General features: G+C 34.7%; 1 protein-coding gene across 4 annotated transcripts in view; it reads right to left on the bottom strand.

The window, feature by feature from the left end:
- Positions 1-20936, bottom strand: part of LOC106074843 (kin of IRRE-like protein 2) — a 321964-nt gene that overhangs the window by 33129 nt on the left and 267899 nt on the right. For all 4 annotated transcript variants that reach the window (XM_056011107.1, XM_056011115.1, XM_056011100.1 and 1 more), the window contains exon 4: positions 20052-20335. In XM_056011107.1, coding sequence (XP_055867082.1) covers positions 20052-20335 — 284 coding nt within the window. The remainder of the gene's footprint in view (positions 1-20051; positions 20336-20936) is intronic.

Genomic DNA, 20936 nt, shown 5'->3' with positions numbered 1-20936 from the left:
TTGTGATAAGTCTCAGACGACAATCTATAAAAGGGACTAATTCAACTAATACCACAACTTCAGACAAGTACTATTTCTTTTCCTTGGAAAAAGGGGCTAATTCAGCATATACCACCAACCACTTCAGTCAAGTACTATTTTCCCCTTGCTTGAGATTTTAAAAAAAAGTAATTTATTACCAATAATTAAACAACTAATTGGTTAATTTCTATAAAAAATGATTCTTGTGTTGTCGGGTAAAGAAATAATTGTTCAAAGTTTCAGCTTGATCCGACAGTAGGTGTGGGAGAAATAACGTGTACACACTTTTGGACAGACAAACAGACAGAAAGACAGACAGAGTGAGTTGATTTAAGCTTTGTAATTAAAAAAAGTTTAAATTTAATCTGATTTTTTATTTACATGACTAATTTTTTAAATTTATTTATTCTGTATACAGAGTGGTCGAATTGTGTGTGTGTGTTGTTTGTTTATTTGTTTTATGTTTTACATGTTCCGGATTTTCCTTATGATTTCAATCTACATCCTAGCCCAAACCTCCTGCAGGACGACGGGGGATGGCAGCGGACAGAGTATGAACCGAAATCATCGAGACAACCGAACGACAGTCCAGGGCGCATACCGCACGACCAAGCAGCCATCCTGTGTGTGTTTATGTGTGTGTGTGTGTGTGCCTTTGAACAGTGATGTGCATACATTTTAAATATTCTTTTTAATGTTTGGGTATCAGTTCCAAACATACCGATGTCTCAATCCTCATGAAATGCTCAATCCAGAACACTTTCAGATCCTGGAGATTTAAAGATGGACGTCATTTCTGGTTAATATGTTTTGATCCTCTTTCAGATCTACATTTATGTTAGAGTGCGTACTGTGGGGTCAAAGTTCACAGACTTATGGTAAACTAAAAAAAACTCTATGTCTAAGGTTTCCTGTCCGACAGACGAGACATTGACCTCATTGGTGAAAAGGTTGACGAGGGTATGGTATTGATGCCGATTCCCGCCTTTGATGGGCGATACCAGAACGTTCTGGCTAGATTCGATTATTTAAACTGGAAAATAGGGGACCTTGAGAATGAGTACATTTTTCAAAGGTCTTTACAGTAAGGACTATAGTTTGGTCTTTTGGGTTAGGTCTTTGTAGTTAGGACTACAGTTAGGTCTTTCGTGTAAGGACTAGAGTTAGGTCTTTAGGACTCTTTAGAGCTAGGTTTTTAGAGTTAGGTATTAGGAGGTATTTGGAGATAGGACTTTAAAGGTAGGTCTCTAGAGTTAAGACTACAATTAGGACATTTAAGAAAGGACTAGAGTTAGGACATTCGAGAAAGGACTAGAGTTAGGTCGACATTAGATCTATTTATTTTGTATTTCAGTTCATTCCGAGACAATTATTGACTCTACACAGCCTCCAAAATAAAAATAAATAAAACATCAGAGAGAGTTACACTGAGTCAACTTATTAAATACATAGTTACACTGAGTCAACTTATTAAATGCAGTCACACTGAGTCAACTTATTAAATGCAGTCACACTGAGTCAACTTATAAAATGCAGTCACACTGAGTCAACTTATTAAATACAGATTTATACCAATTCAACTTATTAAATACATTGTTACACCAAGTCAACTTATTAAATACAAAGTTACACCAAGTCAACTTATTAAATACACAGTTACAATGAGTCAACTTATTAAATACACAGTTACACCAAGTCAACTTATTAAATACACAGTTACAGTGAGTCAACTTATTAAATACATGGTTACACTAAGTCAACTGATTAAATACATAGTTACACTGAGTCAACTTATTAAATGCAGTCACACTGAGTCAACTTATTAAATACATGGTTACACTAAGTCAACTTATTAAATACATAGTTACACTGAATCAACTTATTAAATGCAGTCACACTGAGTCAACTTTTTAAATGCAGTCACACTGAGTCAACTTATTAAATACAGATTTATACCAATTCAACTTATTAAATACATTGTTACACCAAGTAAACTTATTAAATACAAAGTTACACCAAGTCAACTTATTAAATACACAGTAACACCAAGTCAACTTATTAAATACACAGTTACACTGAGTCAACTTATTAAATACACAGTTACAGTGAGTCAACTTATTAAATACATTGTTACACCAAGTAAACTTATTAAATACAAAGTTACACCAAGTCAACTTATTAAATACACAGTTACACCAAGTCAACTTATTAAATACACAGTTACACTGAGTCAACTTATTAAATACACAGTTACAGTGAGTCAACTTATTAAATACACAGTTACACTGAGTCAACTTATTAAATACATGGTTACACCAAGTCAACTTATTAAATACAAAGTTACACTGAGTCAACTTATTAAATACATGGTTACACCAAGTCAACTTATTAAATACAAAGTTACACTGAGTCAAGTTATTAAAGACAATGTTTAACTAGGAGTTATTATATAAAATAGTAGGCCTAAATGGGTTAAATTTTCCAATTGTTATAACATTTAAGAATTTAGATGTTCTGAAATAATTCCCACGTCTAGTTCTGAAATGATTCTCAAGTCTAGTTCTTAATGATTTCCCACGTCTAGTTCTGAAATGATTCCCACGTCTAGTTCTGAAATGATTCCCACGTCTAGTTCTGAAATGATTCCCACGTCTAGTTGTGAAATGATTCCCACGTCTAGTTCTGAAATGATTTCCCAAGTCTAGTTCTGAAATGATTCCCACGTCTAGTTCTGAAATGATTCCCACGTCTAGTTCTGAAATGATTCCCACGTCTAGTTGTGAAATGATTCCCACGTCTAGTTGTGAAATGATTCCCACGTCTAGTTCTGAAATGATTCCCAAGTCTAGTTCTGAAATGATTCCCACGTCTAGTTCTGAAATGATTTCCCAAGTCTAGTTCTGAAATGATTCCCACGTCTAGTTCTGAAATGATTCCCACGTCTAGTTCTGAAATGATTCCCACGTCTAGTTCTGAAATGATTCCCACGTCTAGTTCTGAAATGATTCCCACGTCTAGTTGTGAAATGATTCCCACGTCTAGTTCTGAAATGATTCCCAAGTCTAGTTCTGAAATGATTCCCAAGTCTAGTTCTGAAATGATTCCCAAGTCTAGTTCTGAAATGATTCCCAAGTCTAGTTGTGTAATGATTCCCACGTCTAGTTGTGAAATAATTCCCACGTCTAGTTGTGAAATGATTCCCACGTCTAGTTCTGAAATGATTCCCAAGTCTAGTTCTGAAATAATTCCCAAGTCTAGTTCTGAAATGATTCCCAAGTCTAGTTGTGTAATGATTCCCACGTCTAGTTGTGAAATAATTCCCACGTCTAGTTGTGAAATAGTTCACATGTCTTGCCTTGGAACAGTTCGTATGTTTTGTTTTTATTAGTTCCTATGTCTTGTTCTTGATTCATTGTGTCTAGCTTCGGAATAGCTCTAAATGTTTAGTTCTGAACTAGTTCTCAGGGCGAGCGCTTTAATAGATATTAAGTTCTGAACTAGTTCTCATGGCGAGCGCTTGAATAGATATTAAGTTCTGGACTAGTTCTCAGGGCGAGGGCTTGAATAGATATTAAGTTCTGTAATAACCTGGGCTACTATACGAATTTCTCTATATTGACCTACATCAATTTAAATATTAATTTCACCGAATCCAAAATGTGTCCAGAGATCAGTCTCCTGAAAGAAGTGCGACTCGGAACTGCTCTCTCCATCAGGACTCTCCAACTAACTTGATAAATACGCATTGGTTCCAGTCTAATTGAAACTGTCAGCAGACGTAAAGAAGTACGTTGTTAGTGGGATGACGGGAAGGCCGCCACAATTTCTCTGCATTCCCTCCACACTGGCACACAAGTTACCCCCCCACCCAATCACCAGCTTTACTCTTCATAACAAACCGTCAATTTGTTTTTCTAGACATCCACACAAGTTGAACTGTTGTCTGATTTAAAGACAGTATGAAAGAGAGAGAGAAAGAGAGAGAGAGAAAGAAAGAGATTGAGAGAGAAAGAGAGAGGAAAAAAGAAAAACAATAACAGAAAAAATGAGAGGGAGAGAGAGATGTATCATGAAAAATGATATTTGGGTAGCAAAAAAAAAAAAAAAAAACAAGAAACAATGGATACATCGATCAATATACTCTTATGGTTTATGTAATGGACCTATTTGAAACTAGTTAGCTGATCCAGCCTACACGACTTGTTGTTTGCACACAAATAAAATCTTTTCTCTGTCCGATCTACAAGAGTACGGGGAGGGGCTTAACGACGTTGGAGTAAAACTACAAATAGATATTTAATGGTAGACACTTCTGCTGGCACAGACAAGTCCGAGGAAAGAAGGGGGTGGGGCTCACGATCACGTGCCAGGACGTCTTGACATTTCATATTTAAGTACTATAGTGCAATGCAATCTAAACTGTTAACATAGCATTGCAAGCTAAACAGCTCCGACACCCATTCACGGATCAAGCTGAAATTTTGCACAATTATTTCTGGTATCTCGAAGTAGGGAAAGAAGTTATACTTGACTGAAGTGGTCGTATAAGCTGAATTAGTCCCCTTTAAAGGTCACCGCTTTAAAGTAAGTTTGAAACAAAGAATAAATAACTATACAATCTTCAATAATCATAAGCACCTCACTTGCAAAGTGGTTAGCATGTCGCCTTGAGGAGGCTTGATCCATGAGTTCAACTTCAGGTCGTCCCCCCACTTTTTTTGTGTGTAATGCTTTTAAAAGCTGATTACGGTAATGTTCCCCCAGATAACATTTCTCTCCCCCACCCCCCTAATTTTCTCAACTGGTCCAGACAAGTGATAGGATCATAGCGTAATAAGAAAGCTAAGAACATGAAATAGCGATAAACAAAAACAATTGGTAGACATATTTCTAATCAGACAGATTTATTGTTGTTAGTCTAGATCTATTACAAATGTAATCACATGACTGATTCAAACTAAGTGATACAATTACACTTCAAATAAGCTTTGTTTTTTTTTCTTGTTTTTTTTTTGTTTCTGTCATTCTGAGATGTACAACGTGAGATCAACCTCGTCTTCTCTTAACGTCGATGTCTCTTATCGAGAAGACATACCTAAAATATTATTGACATTGTTTTCTGTTTTCTTACAAAGCTTGTATCAACTCTGTCTGGTCAAAAGTTTGTACACGTTATTTCTCCCACATCCAAAACTCGGATCAAGTTGAAATTTTGCACAATTATTTCTTTGACCTGATAAAACAAGAATCAATATTTTTAAAAATTTACTATCGAAAATTAATTATTTTGTTTGGTATTGAAACAAGAAAAGAAATCGTACCTAAAAGTTGTGGTGGTATTTGTTGAATTAGTTCCCTTGAGGAGGTTTTAGTTGCAAGTTTGAATTCAAGTCGTAATTTTAAAAAAATGTATTTAAAAATCGATCATTGTAACAAACACACAGATACCTCCTTCTCTCTCCCCCCTCTTTTCGAACTGGTCCGGACAAGTGAAAGGATCATAGTGCATTGAGAAAGCTAAAAGCATGATATAGCACTAACAAAAACAATTGGTAAAAGTATTTTTAATCGCACAAATTTATTAGTGTTAGTCTAGATCTATTTCAAATTTAATTACATGACTGATCCAAACTAATTGATACAATTACGCTTAATATAAGTTTTGCTTTTTGAAACAAGTTTTGTTTTCTGTTTCTTTTGTTGTTTTTTTTATTTAAGAATTTTTTTTTGTCCATTTATTGATGAGTTTTGACTTTTATAAAAATATTTCACTGGCAGGGGAGATCCGGAGTTGTCATCATGTATCTATAAATCATCGAATAAGAATATTGATAGATTCCTAAAGAAGATTTTCAAATGATTGTTTCTTTAAGGAAATAATCCATTTCTTAGAAGCGGAAGTATCTTGAAATGAACCTAGGACACCGGAAGTTGAATGCGTGCGAGTTGATATATTGACGTCTGATATAATCAAAGCATATTGCGATGAAAATATTAATTAAATGACAGGATTTTAAAATGGAATGGCTATTATTCTAGATGCAAATACACACACAGGCACACCACCATACACACAAATCTCAAACACGTGTACAAACTTCACAAGCACACAAACGCAGGCACAGATCTCACACAAACACACACCACACAATTCGCAAACACACGCATAAACACCTTACATACACACACACACCACACACACACACCACAAGAAAACACGCACACATACACACTGCACATACCACACTTACACCACACATGAACCGACTTTTAATGTAAATCAAACTGTTCATGATAAATTATATCTAGAAACCAAAAAATCTTATTCCTAGATATTATTATGGTTATTTCGTTAATATGTAGGTCTACATAGATACCAATATCTTTCATAAGAAAATCTTTATTGAGTCAAACACAGCCCTAGCACTGAATGATTACTGCCCTGGCTCTGAATGATTACTTCTCTCGCTCAGAATGATTATTAAACTATTCTCAGAACTGAAGCTAGCCTAAGCAAACACACACACACACACAGACACACACACACAAAAGAAAAGACCAAATGATAATTAAAGACATTGTTTGGACACGTCTTTTCACTCTAGAATTCCGCACATTTGATTCCAATATAAGAGATCAACTGAGCATCGTTTTTTTCAATGTAAGAAAACTCAATTTTGTTTATAGAACTCTAAAAAGTTGTACAAAGTCATTCAATAAACAGAGGGTGAAGGTAAAATAGTGGAGGTGGGGGGAGGTCAAGTAAATGGCAATGAAAAGTAGATATTAAAATTCAAGGGGCGTAAAAAGCCGTTCAGACTTCCTCTACCAACTCCAGGGGTTACAGGCCTCCTCTGGTAGAAAGACACTGTCTATAAACGTTATTCTTTTTAGTGAAAACAATCCTTATACTATAGTGAATTAGTGAATTGAGTAATTGCATTTAATAAAACTTGACTAGAATATATTGAGGAAACAGCTTAACGCAATTTTAGTATTTGTCATAAAGCACAATCTTTTGTTAACACTTTTATAGTGAATGCCCAACTCTGACCTGTATAAAATGGAGTGAGTGTTTGCTTACTGACCTGAATACTGAAGAAGTTGGTCGAGGCCAGACGTACATACCAGGAAAACTGTTCCCATTTCTAAAAGTCCAATGGAACTCCTGAAATCAATAACGTTCTGGAAAAGATTGCGTGCTGGTCAAGAAAGTCCGGTGTTTTCCCTCCTAATATTATTGCCAACAAGTGGTCAGTGGAGTGGACAATAATTCCATGTTCTTTCTCCCACGACAGCCGTCCATTCCCCAGGATGCTAACAGCGGAGCTAGCTGAGCGTTGATTCGACTACATTCAAACTGCGAAAGCGTTGATTGGATAAATCTTCTTAATAATTTTCCTTGGTGAGCCTGTCACGTTGACCTCTGCCCCCTCCCCAGATCGCCAAGAACGATTATCCATAATTGGCTTCAATGTGATTAGGTAGGATCTGCGAGTTGTGCTTCTTGAGTCCATCAAATGTGAACTGCTTTACGATGCGAGTATCTCAATGGAAAGAATAAAAGATAAAAGAACCAACAAATAAACCAACAAATGGCCTGCCATACATCGATAATGGGGCACTCACACCATCAAGTGCATGGCAGCCTGGTCGTGCCATATTTTTCAATTGACCAAAATGCCACGAAAAACTAAAACAAATTAAAAAAGGACTTTGTAAATATAAGCAAAGTGTAACTCAAATACTCAACACGAAATAGTCTGACAAGAACTTCATGACTGCAAGAAATTGTTGGGCCGTACCAAAATTTCTTTACACTTTCGGTGTCATACATGATATTGGCAGGCTAACAAAGCAAACTATTCATCCATTCTAATGTCAATATTTTATAATCTACAGAGACACCAATTTATAAATGAACAAATATATGGTGCCTAAATTTCCCATGCCTAAATTTCCAGAACAAAATAAATGATATATTTCGAAATTATTTAGTATAGTTCTATGGTTTAGCTTAATATAATTCGTACATAACGTAACGTATGCATTTTAAGATATCAAAAGTGTTTCCTGCAAAATGAATGAATGTTAAACACGGGCCAATAGATCTATCGAAATCGATCTAAACTCTATTAGCTTTAGATATATGTAGAAAAATAGGGCTAGATCTAATAATGTAAACTGAAAACGACATTAAATAATTTACTAATAGGCCTAGAAATCTAGTTAGATACTTGACACAAATGTTCAAATTAAAATAAGTCTATAACAACAAAACGTTTCTTGTGGTGTAGAGCTCAATGAAATGTTGACAAAGACTCTAAATTATCTTCCTATGTCATAGAGGAAAGGTTTTATGTCTAGGTCTATGAAACTGAAAAAAAAGTCGGAAAAACTGTGCTCGAAAAATGAATTCAACTGTTTAGAACTTTGTAACTCTGAGATAGCAGCTTGAAATTTTGAACAATCATACTTGCTTTTTGAATTTATTGCTTCGCGTTTCATGCAAACTAAACTATTGGTGGAATAGAACAATGTAGGGAATTAGAACATTAGGTTTCTTGAAAAAAAGAAATAGAAATCACCAATTATAAAGTTAGTTGTGTAATCGCATTGGAAAGTGCGCTTAATTTCAATCATGATCGAATATTTTTAAAAAATCTATTTGTATTTCATTGTAATGCATGCTCAGTGCGCTGGAGGCTACTCCAATATATTAAGCGAAATAGTTGGGGAGGTTTCCTTGCTGCTTTCAGGTGATCAGTTAACGCAACTCTTTTTTCAAGGTAGCTCTATTTCAAATACTTATCCTAGAAAAGTCTTATTATTAATGACATATTGTCCTGTTTGCTTTTAAGTGAAAAATAACGCCAAATTATTTTTTGAAATTTTATTACTTTAAACCAGTGATTCCCAAAGTGGTCTATATAGACCCCCAGGGATCTACGAAGACCTCCAGGGGGTCTACGAAAGTGAAAAAATAAATTGGGGGTCTATGAGATGTCCACGGGGGTCTACGGTAATAGATTTCATTTAAGAAGGTTGTTACGGTCGTAGCGTAGCACGGTTTGCATGAATAATGTAATGGTGCGAATTTGTGTGATGAATGGAAGGGATGTTGAAAAGGGGAAGCCGGGAGAAATGGACAGGAAGAGAAATGAAATGTTCGTATTTACATAACTTGAATTCAATGGATACCAGCTCACATACAACTAGCAGGAAATGAGAAGGCTGACACACTCGCCAAGAGTGGGAGAACAAACTCACAAGTAAACTCTGCACTCTATCCAGAAGAGATGAAGAAATTAATTGTACATAAAATAAATGAGAAATGGACGAGCTCTCATCCAAATCACAAGAAAGATGACGCTTACTATAAGCTATCCCGACAAGACCAACGTCTAATCTTTCGACTCAGGACCGGACACAACAGAATGCGACAACACATGTTCCGGAAGCTCAAAATTGGAACCAGTGAAATCTGCCCATGTGGAGTATCACCAGAAAATGCCGACCACGTCCTCCAAAACTGCTCTCTCTACCAAGAGGCCCGTACAAGATATTGGCCCCAAATCACCCCAATAGAAAGAAAACTATATGGAGAGCTCCCTGATTTGGAAACCACTGCGCAGTTCATCTCATGTATTGGTCTAGTCATATGAACACTCCAACATAACAATGAGAACGATGAAGAAGAAGAAGAAGACATAACTTGTTATAATATTGAAGTATTTCTAGAGTAAAACCTGAGAGTGTCTTATTATTTCGAAGAGTCTTGTGTCGTAACAAGTGGCACCCAACGTGGGGCAAGACCTGCGTTATATCGGTATCTAATTCCTGTCTACTGAGGTATTACTATTACTACAAAGTGTAACAAAATCTCTTGATCTCTAGATCTATTAAGATTGAGAGAGTGAGCGTCATTTAGACCTCTACAGTGACGTGCTAAGCTCATGGGTAAACATAAACTTTTGGTGGAAACTTAACTAAAAACATTATTGCTGTATTAATCAATTGGCTTAACATTTAAATCTAGATTTATATCATTATAATTATTATGAAGGCCAATTCTCTACATTCACCAATGTAAAAATGTCAGGGATTACCCACTGCATTTGGATGTGTTATGAATTTATTGTCAATAAAAAAAAATCATGTCAGTGGCTGCTGAAGTACATGTTCATTATTCTGGCTGGTCATAGTTCTCAACAAAAACCTTTAACATTTAATCTTGATGGAAATTTGTACGATTATTAGCACTGCTGTGGGCAACAATAGTGAATTTTGAATACGGTGGAGAACAGTGCCTATTTAGGACCAACGGATATACACTGACTACGGCATATAGACAAACAACGGTCAAGACACATATCACCGGCGGAGAATATACACTAGTGTTGGAAGCTATACCAGCAGGAAGAAGAGTATTCCGGGAAGTAGATATATATTTGTATTCGAATGACAGTAAACGTTTGTTTCATTACATTTCATTTAGATATGAACATTGTTTTGGGTCCAGGCATTAAGTATAGGAGAATCAAATATATTTAATGGATATAGTCAGATTACTCTATAAAGAAAATTTACAAATATTTATCCTGCTATTCAAACGAATAATTGTTGTATTCAATTCCAATACTTATTTAAACAGCTTAATTTTGTCTACATGTAACTAATGTTTAGAAAAAAATAAATGTAAACTGTACAGCGTTGTTAATTTAAAATTGGGATTCCTTCCTTCCTTTTCAAGGCATTGGTTGCCTAAGTGACTTTTTATGACGATATGAAACCAGTTACGCTGGAGGATCATCTGAGGCAATGCCACACTGACAAAAATAAAGATTTGAAAAACTTTAAAACACTCAAAGATAAAGTTCAGAATAGAGCCACAAAATCTCTGGCATCATATAAAGAAGATGATGGTTTGTGAGCGTCTTACAAGATTTCTTTACTTAAAGCCAAATACGGAAAACAGCAAAGGGCAAGCATTGAATTTACCAGCCGTTTTACACAAACCTACAACTTTTATTATTAAAAGAATTTCTTAAAGCAACAATACAGTTCAAAGTCGCTTCGGTGGCATGAGTTATAAAATTAAAAGCTTCTTAAATGTAAATCTTTGCAAACGACATAAATACAGTTTGGTCTGACAAGGTGTAGCGCTGTGTGCTACAAACTGTCTAATGGTCGCCGTCTCCTTATATATTTCCTTAAGGTTGACCCACGAGACCTTTCCCATGTTTGGGTATAGTTGCAAGGCAGCAGAGTTTTGAATTCAGTTTTCCTTCTGCTAGGTGGGTAGCAAGCCAAGGCTAATGAGCCCTTCATGCTCGAAGCTTAATGGTTTAGGCTCCAGTTACTCGACGGCTTCGCCCTTTCTCCTTTTAATGAAAACAGTTCCACAGATTTAATATTTGAGCCACACGTGAAAGATCACGAGATATACAAGAAACTGCTCTTTACGAAACCTTTTACAATGATAGTTAAGGCATATTAATTAATTAATTAATATTTAATGTTGGGAAGACTACTTCATTGAACAACAAATTCGTACATGAATAAACATAATATCTTTAGTTGTGAAGTTTTAAATTATTATTTTTCACTCTTCAATTCATTACAGTTAGAAATTTGTTTTAAAAAATGTTGATGAATTTGCAAAAATTGCAAGTTGAGCAGGGGGTCTACCGAAAACCAGAAAACATGGCAGGGGGTCTACGAGACAAAAAAGTTTGGGAACCACTGCTTTAAACGATCAAAACAAGCTTGAATATTCCTGGTTCATGGGTGAATTCGACGGGGGGCCGCCTCTGAGTTTGTATGATAACATAAATTCTCTTTGCAACGTTGTTTTTATTTCTTCGTTGCACTATTATTATGTATAATTAAATTCATCCGACACGCCATAATCTCACACTTCTGTTTGATACAGTCAACAACAAAGTCACATCAGCTTTAAAGTAATAAACAATGATGCTGGAAATGCTGACGAGATTATCTTCGTAAATAAGCTGATAGGATGAGCTAACAATCCAGACTCAAACAAATAGAAACACACAAAAGTCTAAACATATCAATACATGTAAAAGATCCAAGATCAAAGAAGCTACTTCGCATAGTGATATTTCTTTTGATAAACTCAGACATAAACTAGCGCCAACACATTCCCCCCCCCCCTCCTCTGATATCGCTTCTCAAGGTCAAATCAAGTATTTCACATATATGTTTATCTACCTTTTTTGTCTTCTTGTCACACACATAATGGAACGTAAATTAAATTCATTTAATGTCTTTCAATATTGCTTCAAATAGAAGAGTAAATCTCGAAATCCATCGAGAGAACTTAAAACAATACTAAAGAATTTCGTTTATTCTTGTGTGTAATGCCCATTCTGAATGCCCCCTAAGCTGCCCACGACATTTATCGTCTTTAAGTCAAGAAATCGTTGTTATAAACGCATATTTAGGAGTCCATTATGGTCAAACAGACATTGTATACAGAAAGAAACAAGTCAACTACTAGCACAGTCAAATCTCTCATTAACGAATGTGGGGAGGGGGGGGGGGCTACAGTTCATTAAAAACTCGCAGAAAGGAAATTATATTTAAATTGATTTCAAAGAGCGCCCTCTATTTTTATCCCGGCTATTGAAAATGTTGTTTTTTTTGTAAATATTTTTTGAAATGCTTAAAGGGATCCGAAAGATGTCGGATAGTCAGTGTACATTAGAAGGAAAGAAAACAAATTCATGACTATAATTAATTTAGTGGTAAAGTACGTGCTGTGATAAGCAGCTTGGTACAAAGATGTAATCTCACAAGTCAGTTTGGTACAAAGATGTAATCTCACAAGTCTGGTAAAGCTGATTGATGAGTTTGTAGGTCACCGCCATTATGACGTAAGACGTCGTGGTGATCTGTCAGCCTACAGGATTGACGTCAAGATTTCTCATCAAGAAATTAGGAATTTAAAAAACATTATTTAAGAAGCTAGGAATCGTGGCAGCAGAGTTTTCTTCAGTTTTTACAAATTTCAGAAGGCGACTCCTCTTTATTACATTGATTTCAATATCCTATCTTATTCATGGTAGACTAATTATAATACACTCTTCACCTATGTGTTAAAATGATTGAAAAGTTACCAAGGGATCCCCACATTGACAACATGATTACAAAAGCATTAGGATGTATTAAAAGAAACCTTTATAAATCAAACAAGAACATAAAATTGAAATTTAACCTTGGTTAAATCAATATTAGAATATGCGTCTGTTTGGGACTCCTTTACTCAAGAAAACAAAAATAATTTAGAACAGACACTAAATAGAGCCGTGAGATTTATACAATGGAATAGTCACATTCGATTAACACCATGAGTAAAATCACTAATTTAGAGACACTTCAGGACAGACGACTAAAGAGTAAAACAACAGTAGAGGCTAAAACATACAACACTCAACCATGAAACTATACTAACATAACTTACAAATACAAAAGGACAAACTAATAAAATACTCAGAAAGACAAAAAGATAGAATCGCATTTCTCATTCCATAGTGCCTTTAAAGCGTCGAACAGGTTGCCTGAATCAGCCAGGAAAACCAAAGACTAATGGCATTGTGAAATAACACAAAAGTGACTGGTTCAATCTCGACTATAGTAGAGCGTAGAAATATTACAGATTCTATTCAGTCATAACGTTGAATGCTCAAAATGAGAACCACAAAGTGAAGTAAACTAACACGAGGGAAGAACCGTGTTTTCTCAGCGAATATACAAATCATTGTTACGTTGTCCTCTTGTTATACAGTTCTATTCTAAGCAGAGTCATGAAAACACAGAGGCAGACATGTCCTAAGACTCTGTGGTGGCAGAAGTGGTCCACATGGAACTCGATGGACGTGAACTCTATATCTAGATGTATTTGTTCGGTCTTTGGTTTGTTACTTTAAACAGTTAGTATAAATAAACCGATGTAGGCGCATTACACTCTTCATAAAATAAAACATAAACAAGCTTCCTTTTCAACAAACTTGAATATAACTTTGATTTAGAATAGGCAAAGATTCCACTTCAAATGAGATATAGATGCACTATAGCAGTAACGCAAATGAAATGATCATTGAAACAAATCTCACTATAAATGCACGTCTCTCGCGTCTCTGATTAATCCCCCTTCAACTATCATTCCCGTGGCTTTTATTAGCATCAATTATGACAGACCATCTCGTTGTTTCATCAGAAACCTTTCAGCCTGTACAACCAACAACATCCGGCCTACTTTCCTCATGGTTGCCTTAGAAACACACAACACACCAAAACAATCTAGTCTGTAGCTGAAGAAATGAAAAACAAAACAAAACAAAAAAAAAAGATCACTACTTATATTTTAAAATGATGCAACCTGCGATACATATGGACGGGTGTGTCTCGCCAAAATAGGGCTCCATTCCATAGTCACATGAAAAAAGTGCTCTACGAGATAAACCATAGTCACAACGACTGAGGAACCTTAATAAATCGATTATTGATGTAAATCTTCCTACAATACAATAGACAGAGAAATTATTTATATTATTTATGTTTATCTATTTAATGCACCAACTTATTTATTCTTTTATAGTGCACTTGTATAAAAGATTTTTTTTTTCATTTTGAATACGATCCTCGGCACATGATCTAGATTTGTGTTTTTAAATATATCAATAAATAACCACTGACAGTTATCGTATTAACTAGTTTGTAGAAGTTATCTCCCATTGGCTCAACACTAATTCTCGCGCTTCGATATTCCCACCAAAAATAGAGGTAAATACTCCCATTGGCTATAAATCTCGGTGTTATTAAAAAAAAAAAAGGTAACTTCCCCATGAAAGGTCAAAGATAAAGAAGGTCCGTACTGAACTCTGGTACAGGGATCGATACTATCAACACTCAGGGGATAACAATGGATGATCTCGCACTGACGTTACTGGTTGTCTAACCAGATCTCTGCGATTTATGTCGTTTTTTTTTGTTTTGTTTTCTATGGCTTTCTTGACTGTTAGACTTTACCAATAGAGCAAACTAGGGCAGTTGAAATCAAAGCCGCAGCTAATAACTGACTACTGGAATCTGTCTGCCTATAATTGTTAGCAATTTCGAGGTTTTATTTTTAGTTCATTCACTTTTTTGTTTGTTGATGAAAGTTTTCACTCTGTTTACGTTTCAGTTTTTAAGATCGCTTGAGTCGAAATGTCAAAAATGTATTGAGCTTTGTGACACTGTCATATCGTCTACAGTGATATGTGACACTGTCATATCGTCTACAGTGATATGTGACACTGTCATATCAACTACTATTGTATGTTACACTAGAATATCAATAAACTTATAGCTGATACTTTTATATTTAAAAGATTTTATGTGAAATTATAATATCAATAAATGTGTATGTGACACTATAATATCAATACAATTGTCATGTCAATAAAGTTGTGTGTGACACTGTCATGTCAATATAGTTGTATGTGACACTATCATGTCAATAAAGTTGTATGTAACACTGTCATGCCAATAAAGTTTTATGTTAAAATCAGCAGCGAAAAAAGAATTGTGAAAGCATCAAGAACATTTTTAGCGGCCCCCGTAAGGGGAAAAAGCCGCTATTAGGTTTGTGCAAAATGTCCGTCTGTCCGTCTGTCCGTCTGTCCGTCTGTCCGTCTGTCCGTCTGTCCGTCTGTCCGTCTGTCACACTCAGATCTCGAAAACTAGAAGAGATATGAAAAATATTATTTCATCATTAAATCCGGCTTGAAAAGTTTAGGTGCAACGGCTACTTTTGGTTTTCTAAAAGCAAACCGTTTAATTTATAAAATTAATTATGCAAGCGATTTTTTCATAAAAATACACCAATTCTAAAACAATTACGTAAATGTAAGGGAGGCAATGTTACAATATGCTAACAAAGATGGACAATTTTTGTGTATTTTCAGTATCACTAAGTCAAATATATTTTTAAAATGTACAGGAAATGTTTACAACAAATACAAATAATAGTTAAAGACGTTTTTTCTGGTCAACTAGCTGCTAAAATTAAAAGAAAACATTTCTGTTTGTTTATAAAGGCTAATAATGCACTTTGTATGTAAATATCACGCACATTTTTTTAAATGGACTTTTTATGCAGCGATTTTCGTGCAGTAGCGTAACGTCGCAACATGATCAGGTGCTAAACCAATTCCTTAAACTTTTTTTTAAAAATCAGATTTTATTTATTTTTTGTTTAGTGCCCCCATCCGAATAAAAGAAGCTTATTTTTGTGCGTTTTGTCTGTTGGTCGGTATGTCCGTCACAATTAGATTTAAAAAACTAGAACTCTAAAAGCTATTGAAAATCTGATTTACCCTTTAATGTTCCTCCCATAACATCTCAATAGTTTTAAGTATCTAAAATTGATTGTTCCGGATTTTTTTGTGCAAAACTAATCAACGCCAACAAATGTTTGTTTGCTCTTCTAACTTATATTACATTCAATTTCCATGCTTAAACGTTGCAAAAACACATTATCAATAATATGTTGTTCCGTTTTTTATGTAAATAGCATATTAATGCTAAATCATAATCTCTATACTGACTTATATTTCATTAAGTGTAAAAATGTTCCGGATATTGTTTTATAAAACATGAATTATGCCTAATGATTGTTTGAAATCGCATAAGGCTTTTAAAAAAAGTAATTTACTAGAATTGATTACTGAAAATTACTTTTTAGACATTTAATTTTCTTGTAAAACATATCATAGAAGTTTTGTAATCGATAAAGAAAGTTCCGGATTTTGTTTCTTACAAATCGTAATCGGATATTGTTTTATAAAACATGAATTATGCCTAATGATTGTTTGAAATCGCATAAGGCTTTTAAAAAAAAGTAATTTACTAGAATTGATTACTGAAAATTACTTTTTAGACATTTAATTTTCTTGTAAAACATAACATAGAAGTTTTGTAATCGATAAAGAAAGTTCCGGATTTTGTTTCTTACAAATCGTCGCCAGAAATTTCCGAATTTATTTAAAAATCTACTAACGCCAAATAATTGTTTGAACTCCCTCTTCTAATTAATAAATAAATAATCTTCTCATTTACGAAATAATGTTTTTACGGATTTTTATGAAAAATATTTTAACTCACTACTCTCTTACAGTACATTTAACTTTCTACCTAAAACATTAAAAAATCTAATTATCGTTAATATTATGTTCCGATTTTTAAGGAAAACAGAATCCAAACACCAAAGTAAGGTATGAAAATCTCTCCACGTGGCTGTAGTACATCTAATTTTTATACGAGACCATCCAAAAAATTTAATTAACGGTATTACATTTATCTGAAATTCTCTTTTTCTTTTACTATTTATACAAACATCCGGAACAATCTATTATATAAACTTTTCAATTGTGTTCATACCTAAAAATTATTGCGATGTTTTGAAACGTAAAATAAAGGTTAATCAATTTTTAATAACTTTTAGTTGTTTTTTTTATATCAAGATAACGGACAGACCGACTGACAGACAAAACGCAAAAACAATGTGGCTTTGATCCTTTTTAAATAATATCTATTAGAACTCAGTGCACCAATGTCTATGAACTCTCGTTAAATATCTCGTGTAAATAAAGACATTTTTTTTTATGGTACCGGTACTAGCCTATTGTGAGGTAATGGAATTTTTTTTCTTTGACGTCATATGAATGGACTCTTTAAATGTAATGTTAAAAGAACGCACTCGGTGCACCAATGTCTGTTAACCCTCGAAAAAATTGCTTGTATTAATGAAAACATATTTTAGTCTAACTAAGCCGTGTGACGTGGTGTTTTTTTTTTCCTTTGACGTCACATGGAATGAATTCTTTAAATGAAATGCTAAAAGAACGCACTCGGTGCACCAATGTCTATGAACACTCGAGAAATGGCTCGTGTTGATAAAGGTGATTTTTAGTCTAGCTAGGCCTTGTGACGTAGTGTTTTTTTTTCCTTTGACGTCATATGGAATGAATTCTTTAAATGAAATGCTAAAAGAACGCACTCGGTGCACCAATGTCTATGAACACTCGATAAAAGGCTCGTAATGATGAAGGCGATTTTTATTCTAGCTAGGCCGTGTGACGTAGTGTTTTTTTTTCCTTTGACGTCATATGGAATGAATTCTTTAAATGAAATGCTTAAAGAACGCACTCGGTGCACCAAAGTCTATGAACACTCGATAAATGGCTCTTATAGATGAAGGCGATTTTTAGTCTAGCTAGGCCGTGTGACGTAGTGTTTTTTTTCCCTCTGACGTTATATGGAATTAATTCTTCAAATGAAATGAAAAAAGAACTCGGTATAGTAATGTTTATTAAGCCTCGTTATGTGACTCGCGTTTAAAAAAGGAATGATATCTTGATTTAGATCTAATCTAGATTTTTTAAACTAGATCTAGATTTTTATTACAGTATATCTAGATCTGGATTTATATTCTAATTAAAATTATTTTAGAGTCTAGATCTAGAATTTCTAGATCTAGTTTAGACTAAAATAGACTAGATTAAGATGTATAATTTCAATTTCTAAACTTAAAGTGTAAAAAAAAAGTGTAGATTTTCATTTCCAAACGTTTTGATCAATATTGTAATGTTTTAATATACTAAAACTAATCTACTATTTTTTTATTAAATTTAAATTTAAATTTACGGCAAATGAATCTTTGAAACATTATTACTTTTGACCATCGGATGGCTGCCTGGTCGTGCGGTTTGCGCGCTGGACTGTCGTTCAGATTTATGGATGGCCCAGGGTTCAAACCCTGCCCGCTCCCATCCCCCGTCGTCCTGCGGGAGGTTTGGACTAGGAAGTAATTATCTTCAACTCTGAAGGAACATCCGAAACGTGTAAAACATTTTACATCAAAATTAAATCACCTCTTGAATATTATTTGCGAATATGCAGATCCGACAGGGATCCGACTTCGACGGGGGCCGCCTCTGAGTTTGTGTAACACAAACTCTCTTTGTAATCTTGTTTTTTACAAGTTTGTTTTTAATGTTCGTTTTTACTACTGCCTATTCATCTTTAGTTTGTGTCTTTACAAAGCTTATATCAAGTCACTCTGTCTGTCCGTCTGTCTGTCTGGTAAAAAGTTTGAACATTTTTTCTCTCCCATTTCCCATTCTCCAATCAAGTTTAACCTTTGCACAATTATTCATTGTACCTGACAAGACATGCATCAATAAGAAAATTAACCAATTAGTTAATTAATTATTGCTGACTAATTATTTTGTTTGATATCAAAATAAGGGGAATAAATGATACTTAATGAAAGATGTGGATGTAAATACGGATTTTACCCCCTTATTTTGACACGTTTTTTCTCCCACTTCACATTCTCGGAACAAGTTGAAACTTTGCACAATTATTCATAGTTGATGACAATACAGGCATCATTCCAAAAATAAACCGATTAATAAATCAATTAGTACTAATTAATTGATATTGTTTTATATGGCCGCAAAAGGATCAAAATCCTGCCATTTTTAGATAAATGATGGCTTTTTCCCTTGGATAAGCTTTGCTTTTAAAAAGTAATCTTTTTCCTTTTGCTTGTTTGCTTGTGTTTTTTTAACTTGTGTTTTTACAATTGCATTTCTTTACTAATGAAACTAAATACATAAATAATAGTTTACTTAGACAACCCTGAGATGGTTCCTTTTAGTTGTTGTTTCGGACGAATGAAAAAGAATATATTTGTATCAGTATAAGTATGTGCGTGTGTGTGTGTTGAAAAGAAATTGTACATAGTACACATACACATATTTTTAGATTGTTATGATAAGAATCCCAAGAGCTATGAAGATTCCAGCTGACAGGCATCAAGCGACGCAATCTGTCAGCATCTTTCCAATCTTGTAGTTGGCAGCAATAATTTGAGTAGATTTGTCAACATTGAATTGTTAGCTATTTATCAGTATTATTATTACTTCTGACAAGGACTGTAGTTATGTTCTTACCTGTCTGGTACCCAGGTGTTGAACTGTACATGGTAGCACCGCCACGTCGCCCTGGTTGGCAATTATGTCTTGGTCACCGGGCAGGAAGCTTGGGTCAGGGATGAAAGGTCGTGGGCCGTCGGGTAAAAACTCTGGGAGCCTGGTGGTCATGTCTCTAGAAGGCGGGGGGTACAATTTACCACTGTAGCGCCCAAGGTAACGCGGTGTGGGTGCTTCCTTGGTCACAGATTTCCTCAATGGGGCAAAAGGATCAGCCATGAATGGAGACTCAGTAGAATCTAAATCTGTGGACGTGAAATATAGAAACATGACTTACTTATCCATAGTAGATAGACATACCTAAGAGAAGAGACACAGTCCAATAGTGTCGCTAATTAATTGTATCATTATGGCAACATAAAGTCAAAGCTGTCTAAATTTAAATAGCTCTGTTAAAGATACATGTGTGTGGGTGTTTCTAGATGTAGATCTAACGAGACTTACACTCCAGCGAGTTCTTTTGAATAGCAGTAAAATAACACAAAGCCAATGTAGAATATTGAATATATATAATAATTTAATAACATGAACCTGAAGGGACAATTAATTCTTCCAGTATAATAATCTAATATAAATGAATCCACAGTTAGTATATCTTCCACATATAAGTATAAATGTACTCAGAGACTCGGGTCTCAACCGGTAGATACAGTTCACAATTTATGTGATTCTCTCACTCACCCCCCCCCCCTCCTCTCTCTCAATTGATGTCTGGTTTAGACAAACCAATGCTTTTAGTCAGAGATCATCACATTGTAGGCTGCAGGAATACCAGTGCAAGATAAGATTATACTACACCCCCAGACTGTCTGGACACCAAAACATGGAGTATATATAACAAAGGGT

The sequence above is a fragment of the Biomphalaria glabrata genome, chromosome 1 (assembly GCF_947242115.1).
Source record: "Biomphalaria glabrata chromosome 1, xgBioGlab47.1, whole genome shotgun sequence".
Classification (NCBI taxonomy): domain Eukaryota; kingdom Metazoa; phylum Mollusca; class Gastropoda; family Planorbidae; genus Biomphalaria; species Biomphalaria glabrata.
Note: the sequence above shows the minus strand (reverse complement) of the source record. Positions and strands in the feature narration are given on the sequence as shown.